Raw genomic sequence first — 24019 nt, forward strand, 5'->3', positions numbered from 1 at the left:
TCATTTTCTAAGTGGAAGAACCTGGAAAGGCCATCTGCATTGGCATGGGCAGTCCCAGGTCTGTGTTCCACTATAAAGTCCATTCCCTGTAGGGAGATGGACCACCTCAACAGTTTAGGATTTTCACCTTTCATTTGCATCAGCCATTTGAGAGGTCTGTGGTCAGTTTGAACTAGGAAGTGAGTCCCAAAGAGGTATGGTCTCAGCTTCTTCAGGGACCAAACCACAGCAAAGGCCTCCCTCTCAATGGCACTCCAACGCTGCTCCCTGGGGAGTAACCTCCTGCTAATGAAAGCAACAGGCTGGTCAAGGCCATCATCATTTGTTTGGGACAAAACTGCCCCTATCCCATGTTCAGAGGCATCAGTCTGCACAATGAACTGCTTAGAATAATCTGGAGCTTTGAGAACTGGTGCTGAGCACATTGCCTGTTTCAGGGTGTCAAAGGCCTGTTGGCATTCCACAGTCCAGTTTACTTTCTTGGGCATTTTCTTGGAGGTGAGTTCAGTGAGGGCTGTCACAATGGATCCATATCCCTTCACAAACCTCCTGTAATACCCAGTCAAGCCAAGGAATGCCCTGACTTGAGTCTGGGTTTTTGGAGCTACCCAGTCCAGAATAGTCTGGATCTTGGGTTGGAGTGGCTGAACTTGGCCTCCACCTACAAGGTGGCCCAAGTAAACCACAGTTCCCTGCCCTATCTGGCATTTGGATGCCTTGATAGAGAGGCCTGCAGATTGCAGAGCCTTCAAAACCTTCTTCAGGTGGACCAGGTGATCCTGCCAGGTGGAGCTAAAGACAGCAATATCATCAAGATAAGCTGTGCTAAAGGACTCCAAGCCAGCAAGGACTTGATTCACCAACCTTTGGAAGGTGGCAGGGGCATTCTTTAAACCAAAGGGCATAACAGTAAACTGATAATGCCCATCAGGTGTGGAGAATGCTGTCTTTTCTTTTGCTCCAGGTGCCATTTTTATTTGCCAGTACCCTGCTGTCAAGTCAAAGGTACTTAGAAATTTGGCAGCACCTAATTTATCAATGAGCTCATCAGCTCTTGGAATTGGATGGGCATCTGTCTTGGTGACAGAATTGAGCCCTCTGTAGTCCACACAAAACCTCATCTCTTTCTTTCCATCTTTGGTGTGAGGTTTGGGGACTAAGACCACTGGGCTAGCCCAGGGGCTGTCAGAGCGCTCAATTACTCCCAATTCTAGCATCTTGTGGACTTCCACCTTGATGCTTTCCTTAACATGGTCAGACTGCCTAAAGATTTTGTTCTTGACAGGCATGCTGTCTCCTGTGTCCACATCATGGGTACACAGGTGGGTCTGACCAGGGGTTAGGGAGAAGAGTTCAGGAAACTGTTGTAGGACTCTCCTACAATCAGCTTGCTGTTGGCCAGAGAGGGTGTCTGAGTAGATCACTCCATCTACTGTGCCATCTTTTGGGTCTGATGACAGAAGATCAGGGAGAGGTTCACTCTCTGCCTCCTGATCCTCATCTGTTACCATCAACAGATTGACATCAGCCCTGTCATGGAAGAGCTTAAGGCGGTTCACATGGATCACCCTCTTGGGGCTCCTGCTTGTGCCCAGGTCCACCAGGTAGGTGACCTGACTCTTCCTTTCTAGTACTGGGTAAGGGCCACTCCATTTGTCCTGGAGTGCCCTGGGAGCCACAGGCTCCAGAACCCAGACTTTCTGCCCTGGTTGGAACTCAACCAGTGCAGCCTTTTGGTCATACCAAAACTTCTGGAGCTGTTGGCTGGCCTCAAGGTTTTTGGTTGCCTTTTCCATGTACTCTGCTATTCTAGAGCGAAGGCCAAGTACATAGTCCACTATGTCCTGTTTAGGCTCATGGAGAGGTCTCTCCCAGCCTTCTTTAACAAGGGCAAGTGGTCCCCTTACAGGATGACCAAACAGAAGTTCAAAGGGTGAGAATCCTACTCCCTTCTGTGGCACCTCTCTGTAAGCGAAAAGCAGGCATGGCAAGAGGACATCCCATCTCCTTTTGAGTTTTTCTGGGAGCCCCATGATCATGCCTTTTAATGTCTTGTTGAATCTCTCAACCAAGCCATTAGTTTGTGGATGGTATGGTGTAGTGAATTTATAAGTCACCCCACACTCATTCCACATGTGCTTTAGGTATGCTGACATGAAGTTGGTACCTCTGTCAGACACCACCTCCTTAGGGAAACCCACTCTGGTAAAGATACCAATGAGGGCCTTGGCTACTGCAGGGGCAGTAGTCGACCTAAGGGGAATAGCTTCAGGATACCTGGTAGCATGATCCACTACTACCAGGATATACATATTTCCTGAGGCTGTGGGAGGTTCTAGTGGACCAACTATGTCCACACCCACTCTTTCAAAGGGGACCCCCACCACTGGAAGTGGAATGAGGGGGGCCTTTGGATGCCCACCTGTCTTACCACTGGCTTGACAGGTGAGGCAGGAGAGGCAAAACTCCTTAACCATGTTGGACATATTGGGCCAGTAGAAGTGGTTGACTAACCTCTCCCACGTCTTGGTTTGTCCCAAATGTCCAGCAAGGGGAATGTCATGGGCCAATGTTAGGATGAACTCTCTGAACAGCTGAGGCACTACCACTCTCCTAGTGGCACCAGGTTTGGGGTCTCTGGCCTCAGTGTACAGGAGTCCATCTTCCCAATAGACCCTATGGGTTCCATTTTTCTTGCCTTTGGACTCTTCAGCAGCTTGCTGCCTAAGGCCTTCAAGAGAGGGACAGGTTTCTTGTCCCTTACACAGCTCCTCCCTTGAGGGTCCCCCTGGGCCTAAGAGCTCAACCTGATAAGGTTCAAGCTCCAAAGGCTCAGTTCCCTCAGAGGGCAGAACTTCTTCCTGAGAAGAGAGGTTCCCTTTCTTTTGCTGTGTTGCAGTTGGTTTCCCAACTGACTTTCCTTTCCTCTTGGTAGGCTGGGCCATTCTTCCAGACTCCAGCTCTACTTGTTCACCCTGTGCCTTGCATTGTGCTCTGGTTTTCACACACACCAGTTCAGGGATACCCAGCATTGCTGCATGGGTTTTTAGTTCTACCTCAGCCCATGCTGAGGACTCCAGGTCATTTCCAAGCAGACAGTCCACTGGGATATTTGAGGAGACCACCACCTGTTTCAGGCCATTGACCCCTCCCCATTCTAAAGTAACCATTGCCATGGGATGTACTTTTCTCTGATTGTCAGCGTTGGTGACTGTGTAAGTTTTTCCCGTCAGGTATTGGCCAGGGGAAACCAGTTTCTCTGTCACCATGGTGACACTGGCACCTGTATCCCTCAGGCCCTCTATTCTAGTCCCATTAATTAAGAGTTGCTGTCTGTATTTTTGCATGTTAGGCGGCCAGACAGCTAGTGTGGCTAAATCCACCCCACCCTCAGAAACTAGAATAGCTTCAGTGTGGACCCTGATTTGCTCTGGGCACACTGTTGATCCCACTTGGAGACTAGCCATACCAGTGTTACCTGGATGGGAGTTTGGAGTGGAACCTTTCTTGGGACAGGCCTTGTCTCCAGTTTGGTGTCCATGCTGTTTACAGCTATGACACTAGGCCTTTTTGGGATCAAAGTTTTTACCCTTGTACCCATTGTTTTGTGAAGAGGCTCTGGGCCCACCCTCCTGTGCAGGTTTTTGGGGGCCTGTAGAAGACTCTTTACTATTTTTAGTTTTGGTTGTCTCATCACCCTTCCCCTGGGGAGTCTTTGTGACCCCTTTCTTTTGGTCACCCCCTGTTGAAGTCTTGGACACCCTTGTCTTGACCCAATGGTCCGCCTTCTTTCCCAATTCTTGGGGAGAAATTGGTCCTAGGTCTACCAGATGCTGATGCAGTTTATCATTGAAACAATTACTTAACAGGTGTTCTTTCACAAATAAATTGTACAGCCCATCATAATTACTTACACCACTGCCTTGAATCCAACCATCTAGTGTTTTCACTGAGTAGTCTACAAAGTCAACCCAGGTCTGGCTCGAGGATTTTTGAGCCCCCCTGAACCTAATCCTGTACTCCTCAGTGGAGAATCCAAAGCCCTCAATCAGGGTACCCTTCATGAGGTCATAAGATTCTGCATCTTGTCCAGAGAGTGTGAGGAGTCTATCCCTACACTTTCCTGTGAACATTTCCCAAAGGAGAGCACCCCAGTGAGATCTGTTCACTTTTCTGGTTACACAAGCCCTCTCAAAAGCTGTGAACCATTTGGTGATGTCATCACCATCTTCATATTTAGTTACAATCCCTTTAGGGATTTTCAACATGTCAGGAGAATCTCTGACCCTATTTATGTTGCTGCCACCATTGATGGGTCCTAGGCCCATCTCTTGTCTTTCCCTCTCTATGGCTAGGATCTGTCTTTCCAAAGCCAATCTTTTGGCCATCCTGGCTAACTGGATGTCCTCTTCACTGGGGCTATCCTCAGTGATTTCAGAGGTGTTGGTCTCTCCTGTGAGGGAACCAGCATCTCTGACTATTATTTTAGGAGTCAGGGTTTGAGGGACCCTGTTCTCCCTAGATAGGACTGGTAGGGGGGAATTGTCCTCCAAGTCACTATCCTCTTCCTCTGAGTTGCCACCCTCAGAGGGGTTGGCCTTTTCAAACTCTGCCAAAAGCTCCTGGAGCTGTATTTTGGTAGGTTTGGGGCCCATTGTTATTTTCTTTATTTTACAGAGTGACCTTAGCTCCCTCATCTTAAGATGGAGATAAGGTGTGGTGTCGAGTTCCACCACAGTCACATCTGTGCTAGACATTTTGCTTCTAAAAGTTGGAATACTTTTTAAGAATCTACAACTGGTTCTAGAATCTAATTCAAACTTTTACAAACTTTTAAACTCTAAAAGAAATGCTAAACAGGATCTAACACAAGGCCCTAGCAGGTCTTTTAAGAATTTAGAAAACTTTTCAAATTGCAAAAATCAATTTCTAATGACAATTTTGGAATTTGTCGTGTGATCAGGTATTGGCTGAGTAGTCCAGCAAATGCAAAGTCTTGTACCCCACCGCTGATCCACCAATGTAGGAAGTTGGCTCTGTATGTGCTATTTCAAAGTAAGGAATAGCATGCACAGAGTCCAAGGGTTCCCCTTAGAGGTAAAATAGTGGTAAAAATAGATAATACTAATGCTCTATTTTGTGGTAGTGTGGTTGAGCAGTAGGCTTATCCAAGGAGTAGTGTTAAGCATTTGTTGTACATACACATAGACAATAAATGAGGTACACACACTCAGAGACAAATCCAGCCAATAGGTTTTTATATAGAAAAATATCTTTTCTTAGTTTATTTTAAGAACCACAGGTTCAAATTCTACATGTAATATCTCATTCGAAAGGTATTGCAGGTAAGTACTTTAGGAACTTCAAATCATCAAAATTGCATGTATACTTTTCAAGTTATTGACAAATAGCTGTTTTAAAAGTGGACACTTAGTGCAATTTTCACAGTTCCTGGGGGAGGTAAGTTTTTGTTAGTTTTACCAGGTAAGTAGGACACTTACAGGGTTCAGTTCTTGGTCCAAGGTAGCCCACCGTTGGGGGGTTCAGAGCAACCCCAAAGTCACCACACCAGCAGCTTAGGGCCGGTCAGGTGCAGAGTTCAAAGTGGTGCCCAAAACACATAGGCTAGAATGGAGAGAAGGGGGTGCCCCGGTTCCGGTCTGCTTGCAGGTAAGTACCCGCGTCTTCGGAGGGCAGACCAGGGGGGTTTTGTAGGGCACCGGGGGGGACACAAGCCCACACAGAAATCTCACCCTCAGCAGCACGGGGGCGGCCGGGTGCAGTGTAGAAACAAGCGTCGGGTTCGCAATGTTTGTCTATGAGAGATCTCGGGATCTCTTCAGCGCTGCAGGCAGGCAACGGGGGGATTCCTCGGGGAAACCTCCACTTGGGCAAGGGAGAGGGACTCCTGGGGGTCACTTCTCCAGTGAAAGTCCGGTCCTTCAGGTCCTGGGGGCTGCGGGTGCAGGGTCTCTCCCAGGCGTCGGGACTTTAGGTTCAAAGAGTCGCGGTCAGGGGAAGCCTCGGGATTCCCTCTGCAGGCGGCGCTGTGGGGGCTCAGGGGGGACAGGTTTTGGTACTCGCAGTATCAGAGTAGTCCTGGGGTCCCTCCTGAGGTGTTGGATCGCCACCGGCCGAGTCGGGGTCGCCGGGTGCAGTGTTGCAAGTCTCACGCTTCTTGCGGGGAGCTTTCAGGGTTCTTTCAAGGCTGCTGGAAACAAAGTTGCAGCCTTTCTTGGAGCAGGTCCGCTGTCCTCGGGAGTTTCTTGTCTTTTCGAAGCAGGGGCAGTCCTCAGCGGATGTCGAGGTCGCTGGTCCCTTTGGAAGGCGTCGCTGGAGCAGGATCTTTGGAAGGCAGGAGACAGGCCGGTGAGTTTCTGGAGCCAAGGCAGTTGTCGTCTTCTGGTCTTCCGCTGCAGGGGTTTTCAGCTGGGCAGTCCTTCTTGTAGTTGCAGGAATCTAACTTTCTAGGGTTCAGGGTAGCCCTTAAATACTAAGTTTAAGGGCGTGTTTAGGTCTGGGGGGTTAGTAGCCAATGGCTACTAGCCCTGAGGGTGGGTACACCCTCTTTGTGCCTCCTCCCAAGGGGAGGGGGTCACAATCCTAACCCTATTGGGGGAATCCTCCATCTGCAAGATGGAGGATTTCTAAAAGTCAGAGTCACCTCAGCTCAGGACACCTTAGGGGCTGTCCTGACTGGCCAGTGACTCCTCCTTGTTTTTCTCATTATCTTCTCCGGCCTTGCCGCCAAAAGTGGGGCCTGGCCGGAGGGGGCGGGCAACTCCACTAGCTGGAGTGTCCTGCTGGGTTGGCACAAAGGAGGTGAGCCTTTGAGGCTCACCGCCAGGTGTGACAATTCCTGCCTGGGAGAGGTGTTAGCATCTCCACCCAGTGCAGGCTTTGTTACTGGCCTCAGAGTGACAAAGGCACTCTCCCCATGGGGCCAGCAACATGTCTCGGTTTGTGGCAGGCTGCTAAAACTAGTCAGCCTACACAGATAGTCGGTTAAGTTTCAGGGGGCACCTCTAAGGTGCCCTCTGTGGTGTATTTTACAATAAAATGTACACTGGCATCAGTGTGCATTTATTGTGCTGAGAAGTTTGATACCAAACTTCCCAGCTTTCAGTGTAGCCATTATGGTGCTGGGGAGTTCGTGTTTGACAGACTCCCAGACCATATACTCTTATGGCTACCCTGCACTTACAATGTCTAAGGTTTTGTTTAGACACTGTAGGGGTACCATGCTCATGCACTGGTACCCTCACCTATGGTATAGTGCACCCTGCCTTAGGGCTGTAAGGCCTGCTAGAGGGGTGTCTTACCTATACTGCATAGGCAGTGAGAGGCTGGCATGGCACCCTGAGGGGAGTGCCATGTCGACTTACTCGTTTTGTCCTTACTAGCACACACAAGCTGACAAGCAGTGTGTCTGTGCTGAGTGAGAGGTCTCCAGGGTGGCATAAGACATGCTGCAGCCCTTAGAGACCTTCCTTGGCATCAGGGCCCTTGGTACTAGAAGTACCAGTTACAAGGGACTTATCTGGATGCCAGGGTCTGCCAATTGTGGATACAAAAGTACAGGTTAGGGAAAGAACACTGGTGCTGGGGCCTGGTTAGCAGGCCTCAGCACACTTTCAATTGTAAACATAGCATCAGCAAAGGCAAAAAGTCAGGGGGCAACCATGCCAAGGAGGCATTTCCTTACATAGGTCAACACTCATATAGGTCTAGCAACATTATATCCAGAGCACACAATGCCAATGATGGATAAGGAGCTGCCCAAAGCCACATAACGGCACACAGGGGATACTGCTCGAGAAAACTCTCTGGATCCAGACTGAGGCCTGGGGGAAATTCTAAGATAAGGAATCTCCACTTAGAATGTCTCTACCAGATAAGGCGTTACAGAAGGTAAGTAACTTATTCTTCTAGTCCCATCTGCAGTGAACGGTGAGAAATCGGTCTTACCTTTGCTTTGTCTCCATCTGAAGATGGCAGCTGCAGAGGGAAAAGGACAAGAACTTCATACACTGGAAGGGTTTGAGAGGAAGGTACAGATTGTGACTGCAATGGTAAACCACCTCTGCTGTCCCTGGATTGAGTTGCGAAGAGTGGGAGAAAAACACAATGAGTTAATCTGAAATGAACATAAAGCACAAATGTGTAAGAGCTCACTATAAAGTGACCAACTTTGGTCGACTGTTGGCTCAGAACGAGACCCATTAGCTGTGTTTTGTTAAGTTTAAATAGTCTACACTATCGTTAAGGTAAAGCCCCACTCTGAAATGTTGTGCTAACCTACCATCTATGCCTATTCTAGTTCCTCACATAGCGAAGGGAAACCCTCACCGTCTTTATCCTGTCACCTAACTAGGTCAAGAGTGCGGACATCTCAATACGTCAACTCATGCATGTTGTTTTCTTGAATTACATTTCTACATATCTGGATCACACACTCTGCCTGGGCCTTAAGTTTTCTTGTAACTTAGCACTTCGAAATGGTCTTGCTTCTCCCTTTTTCATGATCATGAATTAGTTTAGATGTCTGTCTACTGAACTGGGAAGTAGGTAAGCTGTTTTAAGCGCAGTGCATTTTTGGCGACTTCAATCCTATTATTCTCTTGTCCCGCATAATCCTTCAAGTCACTTTTCTGGTTACTGGGCAGTTGAAGGAACAGGTGTAACCATAAGTGATACTGCTGTTTATTTCCGATAGTATTTACGTCCATGGAAGCGGTGGAGGGTGCCCAAATACCACAAACCGGTAAAAGGGGTCATTTGTTCTAGGAGTAAAAACAAGCTGTTTGCACTGTTTGCTCAGTGAAAAGCTTGAGGAGTACTTAAGGCTTTAGTAGTGAGTGTTATCGATTCAGTTTAAACTTCTAAAAATTTAACTCCGTACCATATGAAGGAATTGCTGGTTTAGCCTCACCCTTTGGTACTCAGTTTTTGTTTTATGTTATCCTTGTATGGCACTTTTTTTTATGTCCGAAATCTACATTTGAATGACAATTGGGACAACACCGGCACATTTTCAAGTCGCTAGAATCCTGCAGGTGGTCCTTGTTTGGACAGATCCTCTCCTCAGTTTAACACGGTGAACCAGTATTAATAAAATGGTAACTCATATTTGTTTCTTTGTGTTGCAGATACCTGGCAAAGTAGAGCACCAAGTTACAATCCTCCACCCCAGCAAAGGTATGTAAGTGCATGTTGAATTGACTGGGATTGAAATTGCCCAATAAAGTTTGCTGTTTAAAGTTGCTTTTCCTAATGTGGGGATTTCATTTCTATTTCCTTCCGGTGAAGTTATTTCAGATGCTTGAATCATCTTCTGTAAACGACTTTCCAATAAAGCGTAGAAATAACCTTCTCCATAGAGGTTTCTATAGCTGCTTTTCTGGCCCCCGAGCATTTTTAATGAAGCCTTGAGGTTCGACAGAGCTGCATTTGCCATTTAGATTTTGCACAGACTAAACACATTTTGGGCGAGTTTTGGAGCTTAATTGAGCATAACTAATGGAGTTCTGCTTTTATCAGTTCTCTGTTGGACCTATGGCATTAGTACAGAGGAGCCATTGATTCTTGCTACAAACCTCTTGAAGTCTTAATCAGCTTCTTTAGAAAAACTTTTTTAGTCCTGACAATCCTATTGTAGGACTGTGGCACTGTAGGTCAGTAGTTATTAGTTGCCACTGAACAGTTTCTTTAACTACTTAAGACTGAACTGAATTAAATGCAGACAGGACTCGTGAGGATTATTCAATCTGCAGCGCAGTAAGTACCAAGGAAAAGACTGAATGTGACTTGGTTTGATAATAAGGGATGTTTTGCATGTGTTTCATTGATGAAATCCAGCACTTTAAATTGGGTGGTCTTAAAAAAAAAAAAAAAAAAAGTAGTGCAATGTGATTGGAGGTCCAAGCGAGATTTGATATTTAGCAGTTGGTGTGTTAATCTTGGCAGGCTCGAATTAAAATTCTGCTCAGGTTAGGGCAGTAATTGGTTTGCGCTAAATGGATATGCGCAATGTTATTTACAGAGTCTCACAGCTTGAATTTTAGATGCATTAAAATTAGGCTAAATGTATAATTGACTAAAATTAAAATGTTAAATTCTTGAACCGTATTTGTTGATGCAACAAAATGAACTCACAATTTTATGTGCACCCCATCATTCACTTTTTAGCCACAAGTCAGAAAAATAAGCTCTATCCTAGCTCTTTTCTTTTTCTGCCATCCTCGTGGTTTGCAGTGATGCTTTCTGTGATGCAGCCTCCTTCACGAACTCCCCTCTTGCACCACCCCTCTTTGGTCATTCTTTCTCCTTCGTACATAAAACAGCTCTCGTATTGAGACTTTTGCCAGTCACCCTTCTTGCCACCATTCAAAGCCTCACTTCAGCCTTTGATGTAATGCCTTTTATGCTTTGATTTCCCCCAATGGCTTTCTTTTTTTCTGACTTAACTCTTATGCCTTTTTGCAATCGGGTCCCTTAATCATAATGCACATATAAAACTGCATGAATATGCATCACACTAAAGGCCTCCCCAGATTACAGTAGGTCTGAATGTAAATATCGGGACCGTCCTAAGTGGGAACTTTCTTTGTGCATGCTGAGCAGTTTCTTGCTTTCATGAATATTTGTACCCTAAACAAAACCAAGCTTTTGCGGTGCAATAGGTCTTGCATTTGTGAGTTTGAGCTATTTGTGTTGTAAATTATGTCTTTTACTTGTATGCCACAGCCACCCTCCCAGGCCTGTTGCTGCACGAGAAAGGACACAAAAAAGCTGCCGTCCTGGGAGTGCTTTAGCCTCATTCATACAGACTGGCTGTGATACCCTACAGATGCAACCTTTTCTAGTGTTTTCCTAAACTTTTATAGCACCAAACAAGCCACAAAAGCGGCACCTTCATGGTATTTAACCCGAAGAAAGAGTGGGTCAAACGAGGAGCAAAGAAATGAGGCAGCCATATATTTCTGTATTAAATTTTTAAAGAACGTATTCCTCTAAATTGGCAATACCAACCTAACGTTTAGAAATATTGGCTGTATACACAAGAGAATAAAATGACACCTGCGTTGCAGCACTATAAAATGGCAGAACTTGTATTACGAAGTGCTGTATTAAAAAAGCGTGTTATTCCCAGACTGCCCCAACATGCCTCAGACAAAAAACCCTAGGGAAAGGATGTGGCGTAAGGGCCAACTTTGGAGTTGTGGAACATGGTTCACGGCGCCGGTTCCACATCCTGTGATTCTGGGCAAATAACTTAATCTCCCCTTGCTCCCAAAAATGAATGCCCTTGTGTAACATAACTGGTGCTCATGTAAAGTGCTGTAATATCTTCATTTCGAATTTGCTCTATATAAAACTTTAAAGAAAAATGCTCTAGCCTTTTGTGTTGAGTTTGCTTTTAATAAAACTGCAAACAAAAAATAAAGCCCCCACAGACATCGCAAAGAAAAGGTAAGCTGCCCAAAACCAAGGAAGACTAGGACAACATGCCGCCATGAGCGAAGCGGCTAGGCAAAAGGGAAAAAAAGTGTGCCAACATGAAGCTATCTGGCCAATCGTGCAATAATCCATGTGGCAGGGTCAGTCTCCAAGGCGGTAATAAAACAGCCTCAAGGCAGGACAAACGTAAAGCATTTACCACCGACATCAAGGAATTTTTGAAAGGCAGGCCCAGAAACAAATGAAAGTGATGTGCATGGTTAAAGCCCTCAGAATAGATTACAATATGTTGAGAAGAAGTGCTTGCGCGCTGCTATGGTCAACCTAAAAATGGTAAAGTGAGGTTTTGGTCAGGAAATAAACACTTAAAACAAACCCTGTAATTGGTTAGCATCGTTACCATACCTAGGGCCCCTGCCACCAAAAATCATTATTTGCCCTGCATTTAGACTTCTCTTGAACTCACAATATTTTTGCCTGCAGCTGACTGAACTTAACACGTTTATACTATACCCAAGAAAGAATTGTTTTATCCTTACTAATGTCATCGTTAGGTCAGTGGTGCAGTGGTAAGTCATGGTTATTTATGATGGCGTGTTTCACATGGATGAGGTCATGACGAATCACTTTATCGTTTCGGGAAAGGGTGAGTTATGGTTTTCATGCTACTCGTGAGTTTTGTGTTGCTGACGTTTTGCGGCCATTTTAAGTAGTCTTAGTTTTCATAACTTCTCTTGACTCAAAAGAGAATGGGAGGTTTTTTACATTGTGAGTAGAAGCAACCACAATTCCACTTCAGTTTTTTGATGCATCACGCTCATCAAAATCCATGGCTATAAGGAATAAACAATCCTAGAGCAGAAACTAAACAAACAAAAGGCATTTGAGGGGAGGGTATAGAGGAAGGAGATCATTTAATGCAGTGGTTCTTAACCTTTTGACTTCTGGAACACCTATTAATCATTATTGGCACCCGAGTACCCCAACAAGTCATTATTTGAAGGCGGAGACCCCAGCTAAGCATTTGTTTTGAACTGCAAAACACACAAAAATACAGAAATGAGTACTTATCAAACAAATACACAAATTATGAAATTTTATTTAATTCACAATTTTGAAAAACATAATGGTAATGTTGCAGCTTTTCTACATTTATTTGAGGCCACTCATCTATATTATATTTTGCTTGATACATTTGGCATTCGCACTGCTTCCACAAATCAACAGAGGAAACTATTTTTAAGCTCCAGTTTCAAGTCCCTTTACATTTCCAGACTGTTTTAAACGTAGTGTATTTAAATAAGCAAAATATAACTATCTGTTGCTATTTCATTTTAAAAGTAATCGTGGACCCCCTGAGAAGTCGTAGCTAACCCCGGTGGTTCCTGAGCCACAAGTTAAGAACCACTATTTTGTGTACAGAATGCTGCTATTCCGGGTTATTTTGTTTTTGCTCCCTAATGAAATCATTAAAAAGAACGAGGGATTTCTTTTCTAAAAGGGCATGGATTCTTAAACCATTCAAGTGGCGTGCTTTTTCATAGCACCGGCTCCACACTTGTGCCACCGATTTGCGAAATGGGTGACTTAAACCCACCTAGAATAAGTGGGTTCTTCTGTCTGTACTAGCCTTTCTGATGGAAACCAAAATATGATCACCAAAAACACCTCTGAATGGGAAGGCATGAGGCACTTGTAGAGAAATTCAATTAAATTACCTTATTGCCGATCTGCAATTTCTTTATGATCGCTATTTGGAAAAGTTACAACTAAGGGAGAATAATTCAACTCTGGTACACGAGCAACATGTTTCTGCCAACTACAGTGTCTTTTAACAGTCTGGGAATTAACCAGCCCCATGGTCCCCAAAAAACACTGATCAGCGAACCCAAAGAGAGAGTCCCTACAGTCTGTGGTATCCTCTTGTGTGAAAACTACATGAAAACGAAATGGTTTCCCATTTCCACTGTATTTGCGAATCAGGCGATATTTTCTTGTGGTTTCACAAATTCTGATCATCAGTCTTTATTGGTGTTTCTACATTTCAGCACAGCACAGCAAAGATATGCCAGAGACAGTGTTTTTCCAATCTTTACAAAATACATAAACACCATTTTTATAGCATGAAGGTCCTCTCACACTTGAGGTCACAAGCGAAAGAATATTACTACGACTCAAATCTCGGTTCAGCAGGTTGTTTTCCTCTGTACATTCTTTCTGAGGTCCACAGATTAAGCAAGTGCAGTCCTTCTGTCCTTTTAGAGTCCTTCAGGGTTCTCAGGCTGGAGGTCAGGGGTGTCACTTACCTGCCAGTTTCTAAGTTGTGGATGGGGACGACTCACTAGTCAGTGCGGCTACAATTTCCACAGGGCAGCCCTTCCCACTTTTACATCATTTGCTGTTGCATTGGCACTAAGCAATTCCACAGTTCATCACTCTGCCCAATCCCAGCTATATGGACCCTTCTTCCCTAGGACAGAGCCATTGGTACTACCCTGAGTTATGTCCAGTATATTTACCCACCCCTCCTGGAAAAATGGGTCTGGAACAGGTTTCCCCCATCTAGAAGAGATGTGAGCCTGTCTTCATACACAAAGGAGTGGGCAAACTAAGTAGTTACTCGCATGTGCCTCATAGGTGGTAAGCCCTTTTGGAAGTAGGCCATCTGTGGCCACATTCATAGGGCCATTCTGGAAGGAGACGGTCACACCTCCCTCCAGCAGACCCATTGTCCCCTTCCTCGGAGCGCTTCACACCTCTTAGAAGGAGGGGGAGCAGGCTGTCTCTGGTGAAAACTTCTGTAGTCAACCAGGAATGGCTACAAGAAGTTTGGGGCAAGGAATTTGTGACTTTGTCATGTTTTCGTTAAATGACTTTAAATCCGACTAACCCAATAAATTGTGTTTAATGTAATTCATTGGATACCTTGAAGTACTACATTCAGTTGGCCCAAATGGAAGTTGGCACTTAATATATGTGTGTAAGGAAATGCCTTCTTGGCATGGTTACTGTAGGAAGTTGGCTCTGTATGTGCTATTTCAAAGTAAGGAATAGCATGCACAGAGTCCAAGGGTTCCCCTTAGAGGTAAGATAGTGGCAAAAAGAGATAATACTAATGCTCTATTTTGTGGTAGTGTGGTCGAGCAGTAGGCTTATCCAAGGAGTAGTGTTAAGCATTTGTTGTTCATACACATAGACAATAAATGCGGTACACACACTCGGAGACAAATCCAGCCAATAGGTTTTTGTATAGAAAAATATCTCTTCTTAGTTTATTTTAAGAACCACAGGTTCAAATTCTACATGTAATATCTCATTCGAAAGGTATTGCAGGTAAGTACTTTAGGAACTTCAAATCATCAAAATTGCATGTATACTTTTCAAGTTATTCACAAATAGCTGTTTTAAAAGTGGACACTTAGTGCAATTTTCACAGTTCCTAGGGGAGGTAAGTATTTGTTAGGTTAACCAGGTAAGTAAGACACTTACAGGGCTTAGTTCTTGGTCCAAGGTAGCCCACCGTTGGGGGTTCAGAGCAACCCCAAAGTCACCACACCAGCAGCTCAGGGCCGGTCAGGTGCAGAGTTCAAAAGGGTGCCCAAAACGCATAGGCTAGAATGGAGAGAAGGGGGTGCCCCGGTTCCGGTCTGCTTGCAGGTAAGTACCCGTGTCTTCGGAGGGCAGACCAGGGGGGTTTTGTAGGGCACCGGGGGGGACACAAGTCCACACAGAAATTTCACCCTCAGCAGCGCGGGGGCGGCCGGGTGCAGTGTAGAAACAGGCGTCGGGTTCGCAATATTAGTCTATGAGAGATCTCGGGATCTCTTCAGCGCTGTAGGTAGGCAAGGGGGGGATTCCTTGGGGAAACCTCCACTTGGACAAGGGAGAGGGACTCCTGGGGGTCACTTCTCCAGTGAAAGTCCGGTCCTTCAGGTCCTGGGGGCTGCGGGTGCAGGGTCTCTCCCAGGCGTCGGGACTTTAGGTTCAAAGAGTCGCGGTCAGGGGAAGCCTCGGGATTCCCTCTGCAGGCGGCGCTGTGGGGGCTCAGGGGGGACAGGTTTTGGTACTCACAGTATCAGAGTAGTCCTGGGGTCCCTCCTGAGGTGTTGGATCTCCACCAGCCGAGTCGGGGTCGCCGGGTGCAGTGTTGCAAGTCTCACGCTTCTTGCGGGGAGCTTGCAGGGTTCTTTCAAAGCTGCTGGAAACAAAGTTGCAGCCTTTCTTGGAGCAGGTCCGCTGTCCTCGGGAGTTTCTTGTCTTTTCGAAGCAGGGGCAGTCCTCAGAGGATGTCGAGGTCGCTGGTCCCTTTGGAAGGCGTCGCTGGAGCAGGATCTTTGGAAGGCAGGAGACAGGCCGGTGAGTTTCTGGAGCCAAGGCAGTTGTCGTCTTCTGGTCTTCCTCTGCAGGGGTTTTCAGCTAGGCAGTCCTTCTTCTTGTAGTTGCAGGAATCTAATTTTTTAGGGTTCAGGGTAGCCCTTAAATACTAAATTTAAGGGCGTGTTTAGGTCTGGGGGGGTTAGTAGCCAATGGCTACTAGCCCTGAGGGTGGGTACACCCTCTTTGTGCCTCCTCCCAAGGGGAGGGGGTCACGATCCTAACCCTATTGGGGGAATCCTCCATCTGCAAGATGGAGGATTTCTAAAAGTTAGTCACTTCAGCTCAGGACACCTTAGGGGCTGTCCTGACTGGCCAGTGACTCCTCCTTGTTTTTCTCATTATTTTCTCCGGCCTTGCCGCCAAAAGTGGGGCCTGGCCGGAGGGGGCGGGCAACTCCACTAGCTGGAGTGTCCTGCTGGGTTGGCACAAAGGAGGTGAGCCTTTGAGGCTCACCGCCAGGTGTGACAATTCCTGCCTGGGGGAGGTGTTAGCATCTCCACCCAGTGCAGGCTTTGTTACTGGCCTCAGAGTGACAAAGGCACTCTCCCCATGGGGCCAGCAACATGTCTCGGTTTGTGGCAGGCTGCTAAAACTAGTCAGCCTACACAGATAGTCGGTTAAGTTTCAGGGGGCACCTCTAAGGTGCCCTCTGGGGTGTATTTGACAATAAAATGTACACTGGCATCAGTGTGCATTTATTGTGCTGAGAAGTTTGATACCAAATGTAAAGAAATGGCTCCCTGTTGCAGTTACCCCCCACTTTTTGCCTGATACTGATGCTGACTTGACTGAGAAGTGTGCTGGGACCCTGCTAACCAGGCCCCAGCACCAGTGTTCCTTCACCTAAAATGTACCATTGTATCCACAATTGGCACACCCTGGCATTCAGATAAGTCCCTTGTAACTGGTACTTCTAGTACCAAGGGCCCTGATGCCAAGGAAGGTCTCTAAGGGCTGCAGCATGTCTTATGCCACCCTAGAGACCCCTCACTCAGCACAGACACACTGCTTACAAGCCTGTGTGTGCTAGTGAGAACAAAATGAGTAAGTCGACATGGCACTCCCCTCAGGGTGCCATGCCAGCCTCTCACTGCCTATGCAGTATAGGTAAGACACCCCTCTAGCAGGCCTTACAGCCCTAAGGCAGGGTGCACTATACCATAGGTGAGGGTACCAGTGCATGAGCACTGTGCCCCTACAGTGTCTAAACAAAACCTTAGACATTGTAAGTGCAGGGTAGCCATAAGAGTATATGGTCTGGGAGTCTGTCAAACACGAACTCCACAGCACCATAATGGCTACACTGAAAACTGGGAAGTTTGGTATCAAACTTCTCAGCACAATAAATGCACACTGATGCCAGTGTACATTTTATTGTAAAATACACCACAGAGGGCACCTTAGAGGTGCCCCCTGAAACTTAACCGACTATCTGTGTAGGCTGACTAGTTTTAGCAGCCTGCCACAAACCGAGACATGTTGCTGGCCCCATGGGGAGAGTGCCTTTGTCACTCTGAGGCCAGTAACAAAGCCTGCACTGGGTGGAGATGCTAACACCTCTCCCAGGCAGGAATTGTCACACCTGGCGGTGAGCCTCAAAGGCTCACCTCCTTTGTGCCAACCCAGCAGGACACTCCAGCTAGTGGAGTTGCCCGCCCCCTCCGGCCAGGCCCCACTTTTGGCGGCAAGGCCGGAGAAAATAATGAGAATAACAAGGAGGAGTCACTGGCCAGTCAGGACAGCCCCTAAGGTGTCCTGAGCTGAGGTGACTCTAACTTTTAGAAATCCTCCATCTTGCAGATGGAGGATTCCCCCAATAGGGTTAGGATTGTGACCCCCTCCCCTTGGGAGGAGGCACAAAGAGGGTGTACCCACCCTCAGGGCTAGTAGCCATTGGCTACTAACCCCCCAGACCTAAACACGCCCTTAAATTTAGTATTTAAGGGCTACCCTGAACCCTAGAAAATTAGATTCCTGCAACGACAAGAAGAAGGACTGCCTAGCTGAAAAACCCCTGCAGAGGAAGACCAGAAGACGACAACTGCCTTGGCTCCAGAAACTCACCGGCCTGTCTCCTGCCTTCCAAAGATCCTGCTCCAGCGACGCCTTCCAAAGGGACCAGCGACCTCGACATCCTCTGAGGACTGCCCCTGCTTCGAAAAGACAAGAAACTCCCGAGGACAGCGGACCTGCTCCAAGAAAAGCTGCAACTTTGTTTCCAGCAGCTTTAAAGAACCCTGCAAGCTCCCCGCAAGAAGCGTGAGACTTGCAACACTGCACCCGGCGACCCCGACTCGGCTGGTGGCGATCCAACACCTCAGGAGGGACCCCAGGACTACTCTGATACTGTGAGTACCAAAACCTGTCCCCCCTGAGCCCCCACAGCGCCGCCTGCAGAGGGAATCCCGAGGCTTCCCCTGACCGCGACTCTTTGAACCTAAAGTCCCGACGCCTGGGAGAGACCCTGCACCCGCAGCCCCCAGGACCTGAAGGACCGGACTTTCACTGGAGAAGTGACCCCCAGGAGTCCCTCTCCCTTGCCCAAGTGGAGGTTTCCCCGAGGAATCCCCCCCTTGCCTGCCTGCAGCGCTGAAGAGATCCCGAGATCTTCCATTGACTTCCATTACAAACCCGACGCTTGTTTCTACACTGCACCCGGCCGCCCCCGCGCTGCTGAGGGTGAAATTTCTGTGTGGACTTGTGTCCCCCCCGGTGCCCTACAAAACCCCCCTGGTCTGCCCTCCGAAGACGCGGGTACTTACCTGCAAGCAGACCGGAACCGGGGCACCCCCTTCTCTCTATTCTAGCCTATGCGTTTTGGGCACCACTTTGAACTCTGCACCTGACCGGCCCTGCGCTGCTGGTGTGGTGACTTTGGGGTTGCTCTGAACCCCCAACGGTGGGCTACCTTGGACCAAGAACTGAACCCTGTAAGTGTCTTACTTACCTGGTAAAACTAACCAAAACTTACCTCCCCTAGGAACTGTGAAAATTGCACTAAGTGTCCACTTTTAAAACAGCTATTTGTGAATAACTTGAAAAGTATACATGCAATTTTGATGATTTGAAGTTCCTAAAGTACTTACCTGCAATACCTTTCGAATGAGATATTACATGTAGAATTTGAACCTGTGGTTCTTAAAATAAACTAAGAAAAGATATTTTTCTATATAAAAACCTATTGGCTGGATTTGTCTCTGAGTGTGTGTACCTCATTTATTGTCTATGTGTATGTACAACAAATGCTTAACACTACTCCTTGGATAAGCCTACTGCTCGACCACACTACCACAAAATAGAGCATTAGTATTATCTATTTTTACCACTATTTTACCTCTAAGGGGAACCCTTGGACTCTGTGCATGCTATTCCTTACTTTGAAATAGCACATACAGAGCCAACTTCCTACATTGGTGGATCAGCGGTGGGGTACAAGACTTTGCATTTGCTGGACTACTCAGCCAATACCTGATCACACGACAAATTCCAAAATTGTCATTAGAAATTGATTTTTGCAATTTGAAAAGTTTTCTAAATTCTTAAAAGTCCTGCTAGGGCCTTGTGTGTTAAGTCCCTGTTTAGCATTTCTTTTAGAGTTTAAAAGTTTGTAAAAGTTTGAATTAGATTCTAGAACCAGTTGTAGATTCTTAAAAAGTATTCCAACTTTTAGAAGCAAAATGTCTAGCACAGATGTGACTGTGGTGGAACTCGACACCACACCTTACCTCCATCTTAAGATGAGGGAGCTAAGGTCACTCTGTAAAATAAAGAAAATAACAATGGGCCCCAAACCTACCAAAATACAGCTCCAGGAGCTTTTGGCAGAGTTTGAAAAGGCCAACCCCTCTGAGGGTGGCAACTCAGAGGAAGAGGATAGTGACTTGGAGGACAATTCCCCCCTACCAATCCTATCTAGGGAGAACAGGGTCCCTCAAACCCTGACTCCAAAAATAATAGTCAGAGATGCTGGTTCCCTCACAGGAGAGACCAACACCTCTGAAATCACTGAGGATAGCCCCAGTGAAGAGGACATCCAGTTAGCCAGGATGGCCAAAAGATTGGCTTTGGAAAGACAGCTCCTAGCCATAGAAAGGGAAAGAAAAGAGATGGGCCTAGGTCCCATCGATGGTGGCAGCAACTTAAATAGGGTCAGAGATTCTCCTGACATCCTAAAAATCCCCAAAGGGATTGTAACAAAATATGAAGATGGTGATGACATCACCAAATGGTTCACAGCTTTTGAGAGGGCTTGTGTAACCAGAAAAGTAAACAGATCTCACTGGGGTGCTCTCCTTTGGGAAATGTTCACTGGAAAGTGTAGGGATAGACTCCTCACACTCTCTGGAAAAGATGCAGAATCTTATGACCTCATGAAGGGTACCCTGATTGAGGGCTTTGGATTCTCCACTGAGGAGTATAGAATTAGATTCAGGGGGGCTAAAAAATCCTCGAGCCAGACCTGGGTTGATTTTGTAGACTACTCAGTAAAAACACTGGATGGTTGGTTAACTGGAAATGAAGTGTGTGACTATGTTGGGCTTTATAATTTGTTTATGAAAGAACACATTTTAAGTAACTGCTTCAATGAAAAGTTGCATCAGTATCTGGTAGACCTAGGTCCAATTTCTCCCCAAGAATTGGGAAAGAAGGCAGACCACTGGGTCAAGACTAGGGTAACCAAAACTTCCACTGGGGGTGACCAAAAGAAAGGGGTTACAAAAACTCCCCAGGAGAAAGTGGGTGACACTAGAAACAAAGAAAAAGAGTCCTCTGTAGGCCCCCAAAAACCAGAACAGGTGGGTGGGCCCCAAGACACAACCCAAAACAAAGGTGGGTACCAGGGTAAGAACTGGGATGCCACTAAGGCATGGTGCCACAACTGTAAACAGTCTGGGCACCACACCAAGGACACTTCTTGTCCCAAAAACAAACCCCAGAACAAAATTCCTGGGGTAACCAGTCTAGCCATGGGAGATGACTCCTCAGATGAGGTCTTCCTAGCCTTCCACTGGAAACAGGGCCCAACAGGTGAGTTGGAGATTCCAGAGGGAAGTAGACACTTCCACCACCTACTGGTGAATGGAATCCCAACCACTGCCCTGAGAGACACTTGTGCCAGTCACACTATTGTGCATGACAGGCTGGTGCTCTCAAACCAGTACATCCCAGGTGAGACTGCCAGGGTAAGAGTTAGCCTAGACAGGGTCACTAAGAGGCCTGTGGCTTTAGTGCCCATAGAAGTGGGTGGCACTCTTAGCTGGAGAAGGGTAGTAGTCAGTACCGACCTCCCCCTTGATTGTCTCCTTGGAAATGACTACCCAGAGGTTAGTCAGAGCCCAAGTGAGGAACTGGTCCAGTGCCAGTCCTCTCCCAAGGATTCTGGAAGTCCTGCCTCTGCAGTAAATGCAAGCAGGCCCCAGAAGAAGAAGAAAAGAAAACAGAGTAGGAAGGGTGGACAAACTTTAGCCAAGGTTACAGCAAGCCAAGGAGATTCTGCTCCAGTAGGGGAGAACTCCAAAAATGGCCCTGATAAAGTCCAACCTGACCCACAAGAAGTCCTGGCTAGTCAGGCAACTGTTAAACCTGAGTGGGTGGCTCCTCAGCTAACAGAAGAAAGAGTGGAAGGAGGGTGTTTACTACAAGATGTGGTAACCCCCCACTCTAATACAGCAGACAGGCAACCTGAACCCAAAGAAGCCTGTAACTTAGCCCCTTCCCTTTTAGGTGAAGAGCTAAAGGTGTGGTTCTGGGCACTGACAGCTGTCAGTGGCCTCTGCTGGGTGTTAGCCTTTGTGGCTGCACTATCCTTAGCATGGTGGTCTGACCCCATGCCAAATAGCAAGTTAGGCCCCCTGACCCTATTGGTCATGGTGGGGTTACTCCAGCTCTGGGTAACCTCTCTGGGTAAGCTAGGGGTAACCCTGGCCAAGATAAGGTTAGCAGAGGTGGATACCTCTAAGACCAAAATAGAAAGAATGGGTGGAGACATTGAAGAGGCAGACAAGAGGCAATTCAGACTAGGTCCTATCACTGTGGAAGTAGGTCAGTTCCCCAAAAGGAATGACCTGAACAGAAGGATGTAAGGCAGAGTAGGCCCTGCAACTAACCAGCCTATTTCTCCTACTCTTCCTCGCCTGACAGACTAGGAAGACTCTCCCAGCTTGGGCTGAGTCTCCTGGCCTGTGGGCTGGGGGGGGCTTGTGTAAAGAAATGGCTCCCTGTTGCAGTTACCCCCCACTTTTTGCCTGATACTGATGCTGACTTGACTGAGAAGTGTGCTGGGACCCTGCTAACCAGGCCCCAGCACCAGTGTTCCTTCACCTAAAATGTACCATTGTATCCACAATTGGCACACCCTGGCATTCAGATAAGTCCCTTGTAACTGGTACTTCTAGTACCAAGGGCCCTGATGCCAAGGAAGGTCTCTAAGGGCTGCAGCATGTCTTATGCCACCCTAGAGACCCCTCACTCAGCACAGACACACTGCTTACAAGCCTGTGTGTGCTAGTGAGAACAAAATGAGTAAGTCGACATGGCACTCCCCTCAGGGTGCCATGCCAGCCTCTCACTGCCTATGCAGTATAGGTAAGACACCCCTCTAGCAGGCCTTACAGCCCTAAGGCAGGGTGCACTATACCATAGGTGAGGGTACCAGTGCATGAGCACTGTGCCCCTACAGTGTCTAAACAAAACCTTAGACATTGTAAGTGCAGGGTAGCCATAAGAGTATATGGTCTGGGAGTCTGTCAAACACGAACTCCACAGCACCATAATGGCTACACTGAAAACTGGGAAGTTTGGTATCAAACTTCTCAGCACAATAAATGCACACTGATGCCAGTGTACATTTTATTGTAAAATACACCACAGAGGGCACCTTAGAGGTGCCCCCTGAAACTTAACCGACTATCTGTGTAGGCTGACTAGTTTTAGCAGCCTGCCACAAACCGAGACATGTTGCTGGCCCCATGGGGAGAGTGCCTTTGTCACTCTGAGGCCAGTAACAAAGCCTGCACTGGGTGGAGATGCTAACACCTCTCCCAGGCAGGAATTGTCACACCTGGCGGTGAGCCTCAAAGGCTCACCTCCTTTGTGCCAACCCAGCAGGACACTCCAGCTAGTGGAGTTGCCCGCCCCCTCCGGCCAGGCCCCACTTTTGGCGGCAAGGCCGGAGAAAATAATGAGAATAACAAGGAGGAGTCACTGGCCAGTCAGGACAGCCCCTAAGGTGTCCTGAGCTGAAGTGACTCTAACTTTTAGAAATCCTCCATCTTGCAGATGGAGGATTCCCCCAATAGGGTTAGGATTGTGACCCCCTCCCCTTGGGAGGAGGCACAAAGAGGGTGTACCCACCCTCAGGGCTAGTAGCCATTGGCTACTAACCCCCCAGACCTAAACACGCCCTTAAATTTAGTATTTAAGGGCTACCCTGAACCCTAGAAAATTAGATTCCTGCAACGACAAGAAGAAGGACTGCCTAGCTGAAAAACCCCTGCAGAGGAAGACCAGAAGACGACAACTGCCTTGGCTCCAGAAACTCACCGGCCTGTCTCCTGCCTTCCAAAGATCCTGCTCCAGCGACGCCTTCCAAAGGGACCAGCGACCTCGACATCCTCTGAGGACTGCCCCTGCTTCGAAAAGACAAGAAACTCCCGAGGACAGCGGACCTGCTCCAAGAAAAGCTGCAACTTTGTTTCCAGCAGCTTTAAAGAACCCTGCAAGCTCCCCGCAAGAAGCGTGAGACTTGCAACACTGCACCCGGCGACCCCGACTCGGCTGGTGGCGATCCAACACCTCAGGAGGGACCCCAGGACTACTCTGATACTGTGAGTACCAAAACCTGTCCCCCCTGAGCCCCCACAGCGCCGCCTGCAGAGGGAATCCCGAGGCTTCCCCTGACCGCGACTCTTTGAACCTAAAGTCCCGACGCCTGGGAGAGACCCTGCACCCGCAGCCCCCAGGACCTGAAGGACCGGACTTTCACTGGAGAAGTGACCCCCAGGAGTCCCTCTCCCTTGCCCAAGTGGAGGTTTCCCCGAGGAATCCCCCCCTCGCCTGCCTGCAGCGCTGAAGAGATCCCGAGATCTTCCATTGACTTCCATTACAAACCCGACGCTTGTTTCTACACTGCACCCGGCCGCCCCCGCGCTGCTGAGGGTGAAATTTCTGTGTGGACTTGTGT

At 47.5% G+C, this 24019-nt stretch overlaps 1 protein-coding gene across 1 annotated transcript in view; it reads left to right on the plus strand.

Moving 5' to 3' along the window:
* The window catches only part of XRN2 (5'-3' exoribonuclease 2), a 705538-nt gene that overhangs the window by 584526 nt on the left and 96993 nt on the right, over window positions 1-24019 (plus strand). The window contains exon 31 of the mRNA XM_069234351.1: window positions 9150-9198. Within this exon, the coding sequence (XP_069090452.1) occupies window positions 9150-9198 (49 nt within the window). The remainder of the gene's footprint in view (window positions 1-9149; window positions 9199-24019) is intronic.

The sequence above is a fragment of the Pleurodeles waltl genome, chromosome 5 (genome assembly GCF_031143425.1).
Source record: "Pleurodeles waltl isolate 20211129_DDA chromosome 5, aPleWal1.hap1.20221129, whole genome shotgun sequence".
Classification (NCBI taxonomy): Eukaryota; Metazoa; Chordata; class Amphibia; order Caudata; family Salamandridae; genus Pleurodeles; species Pleurodeles waltl.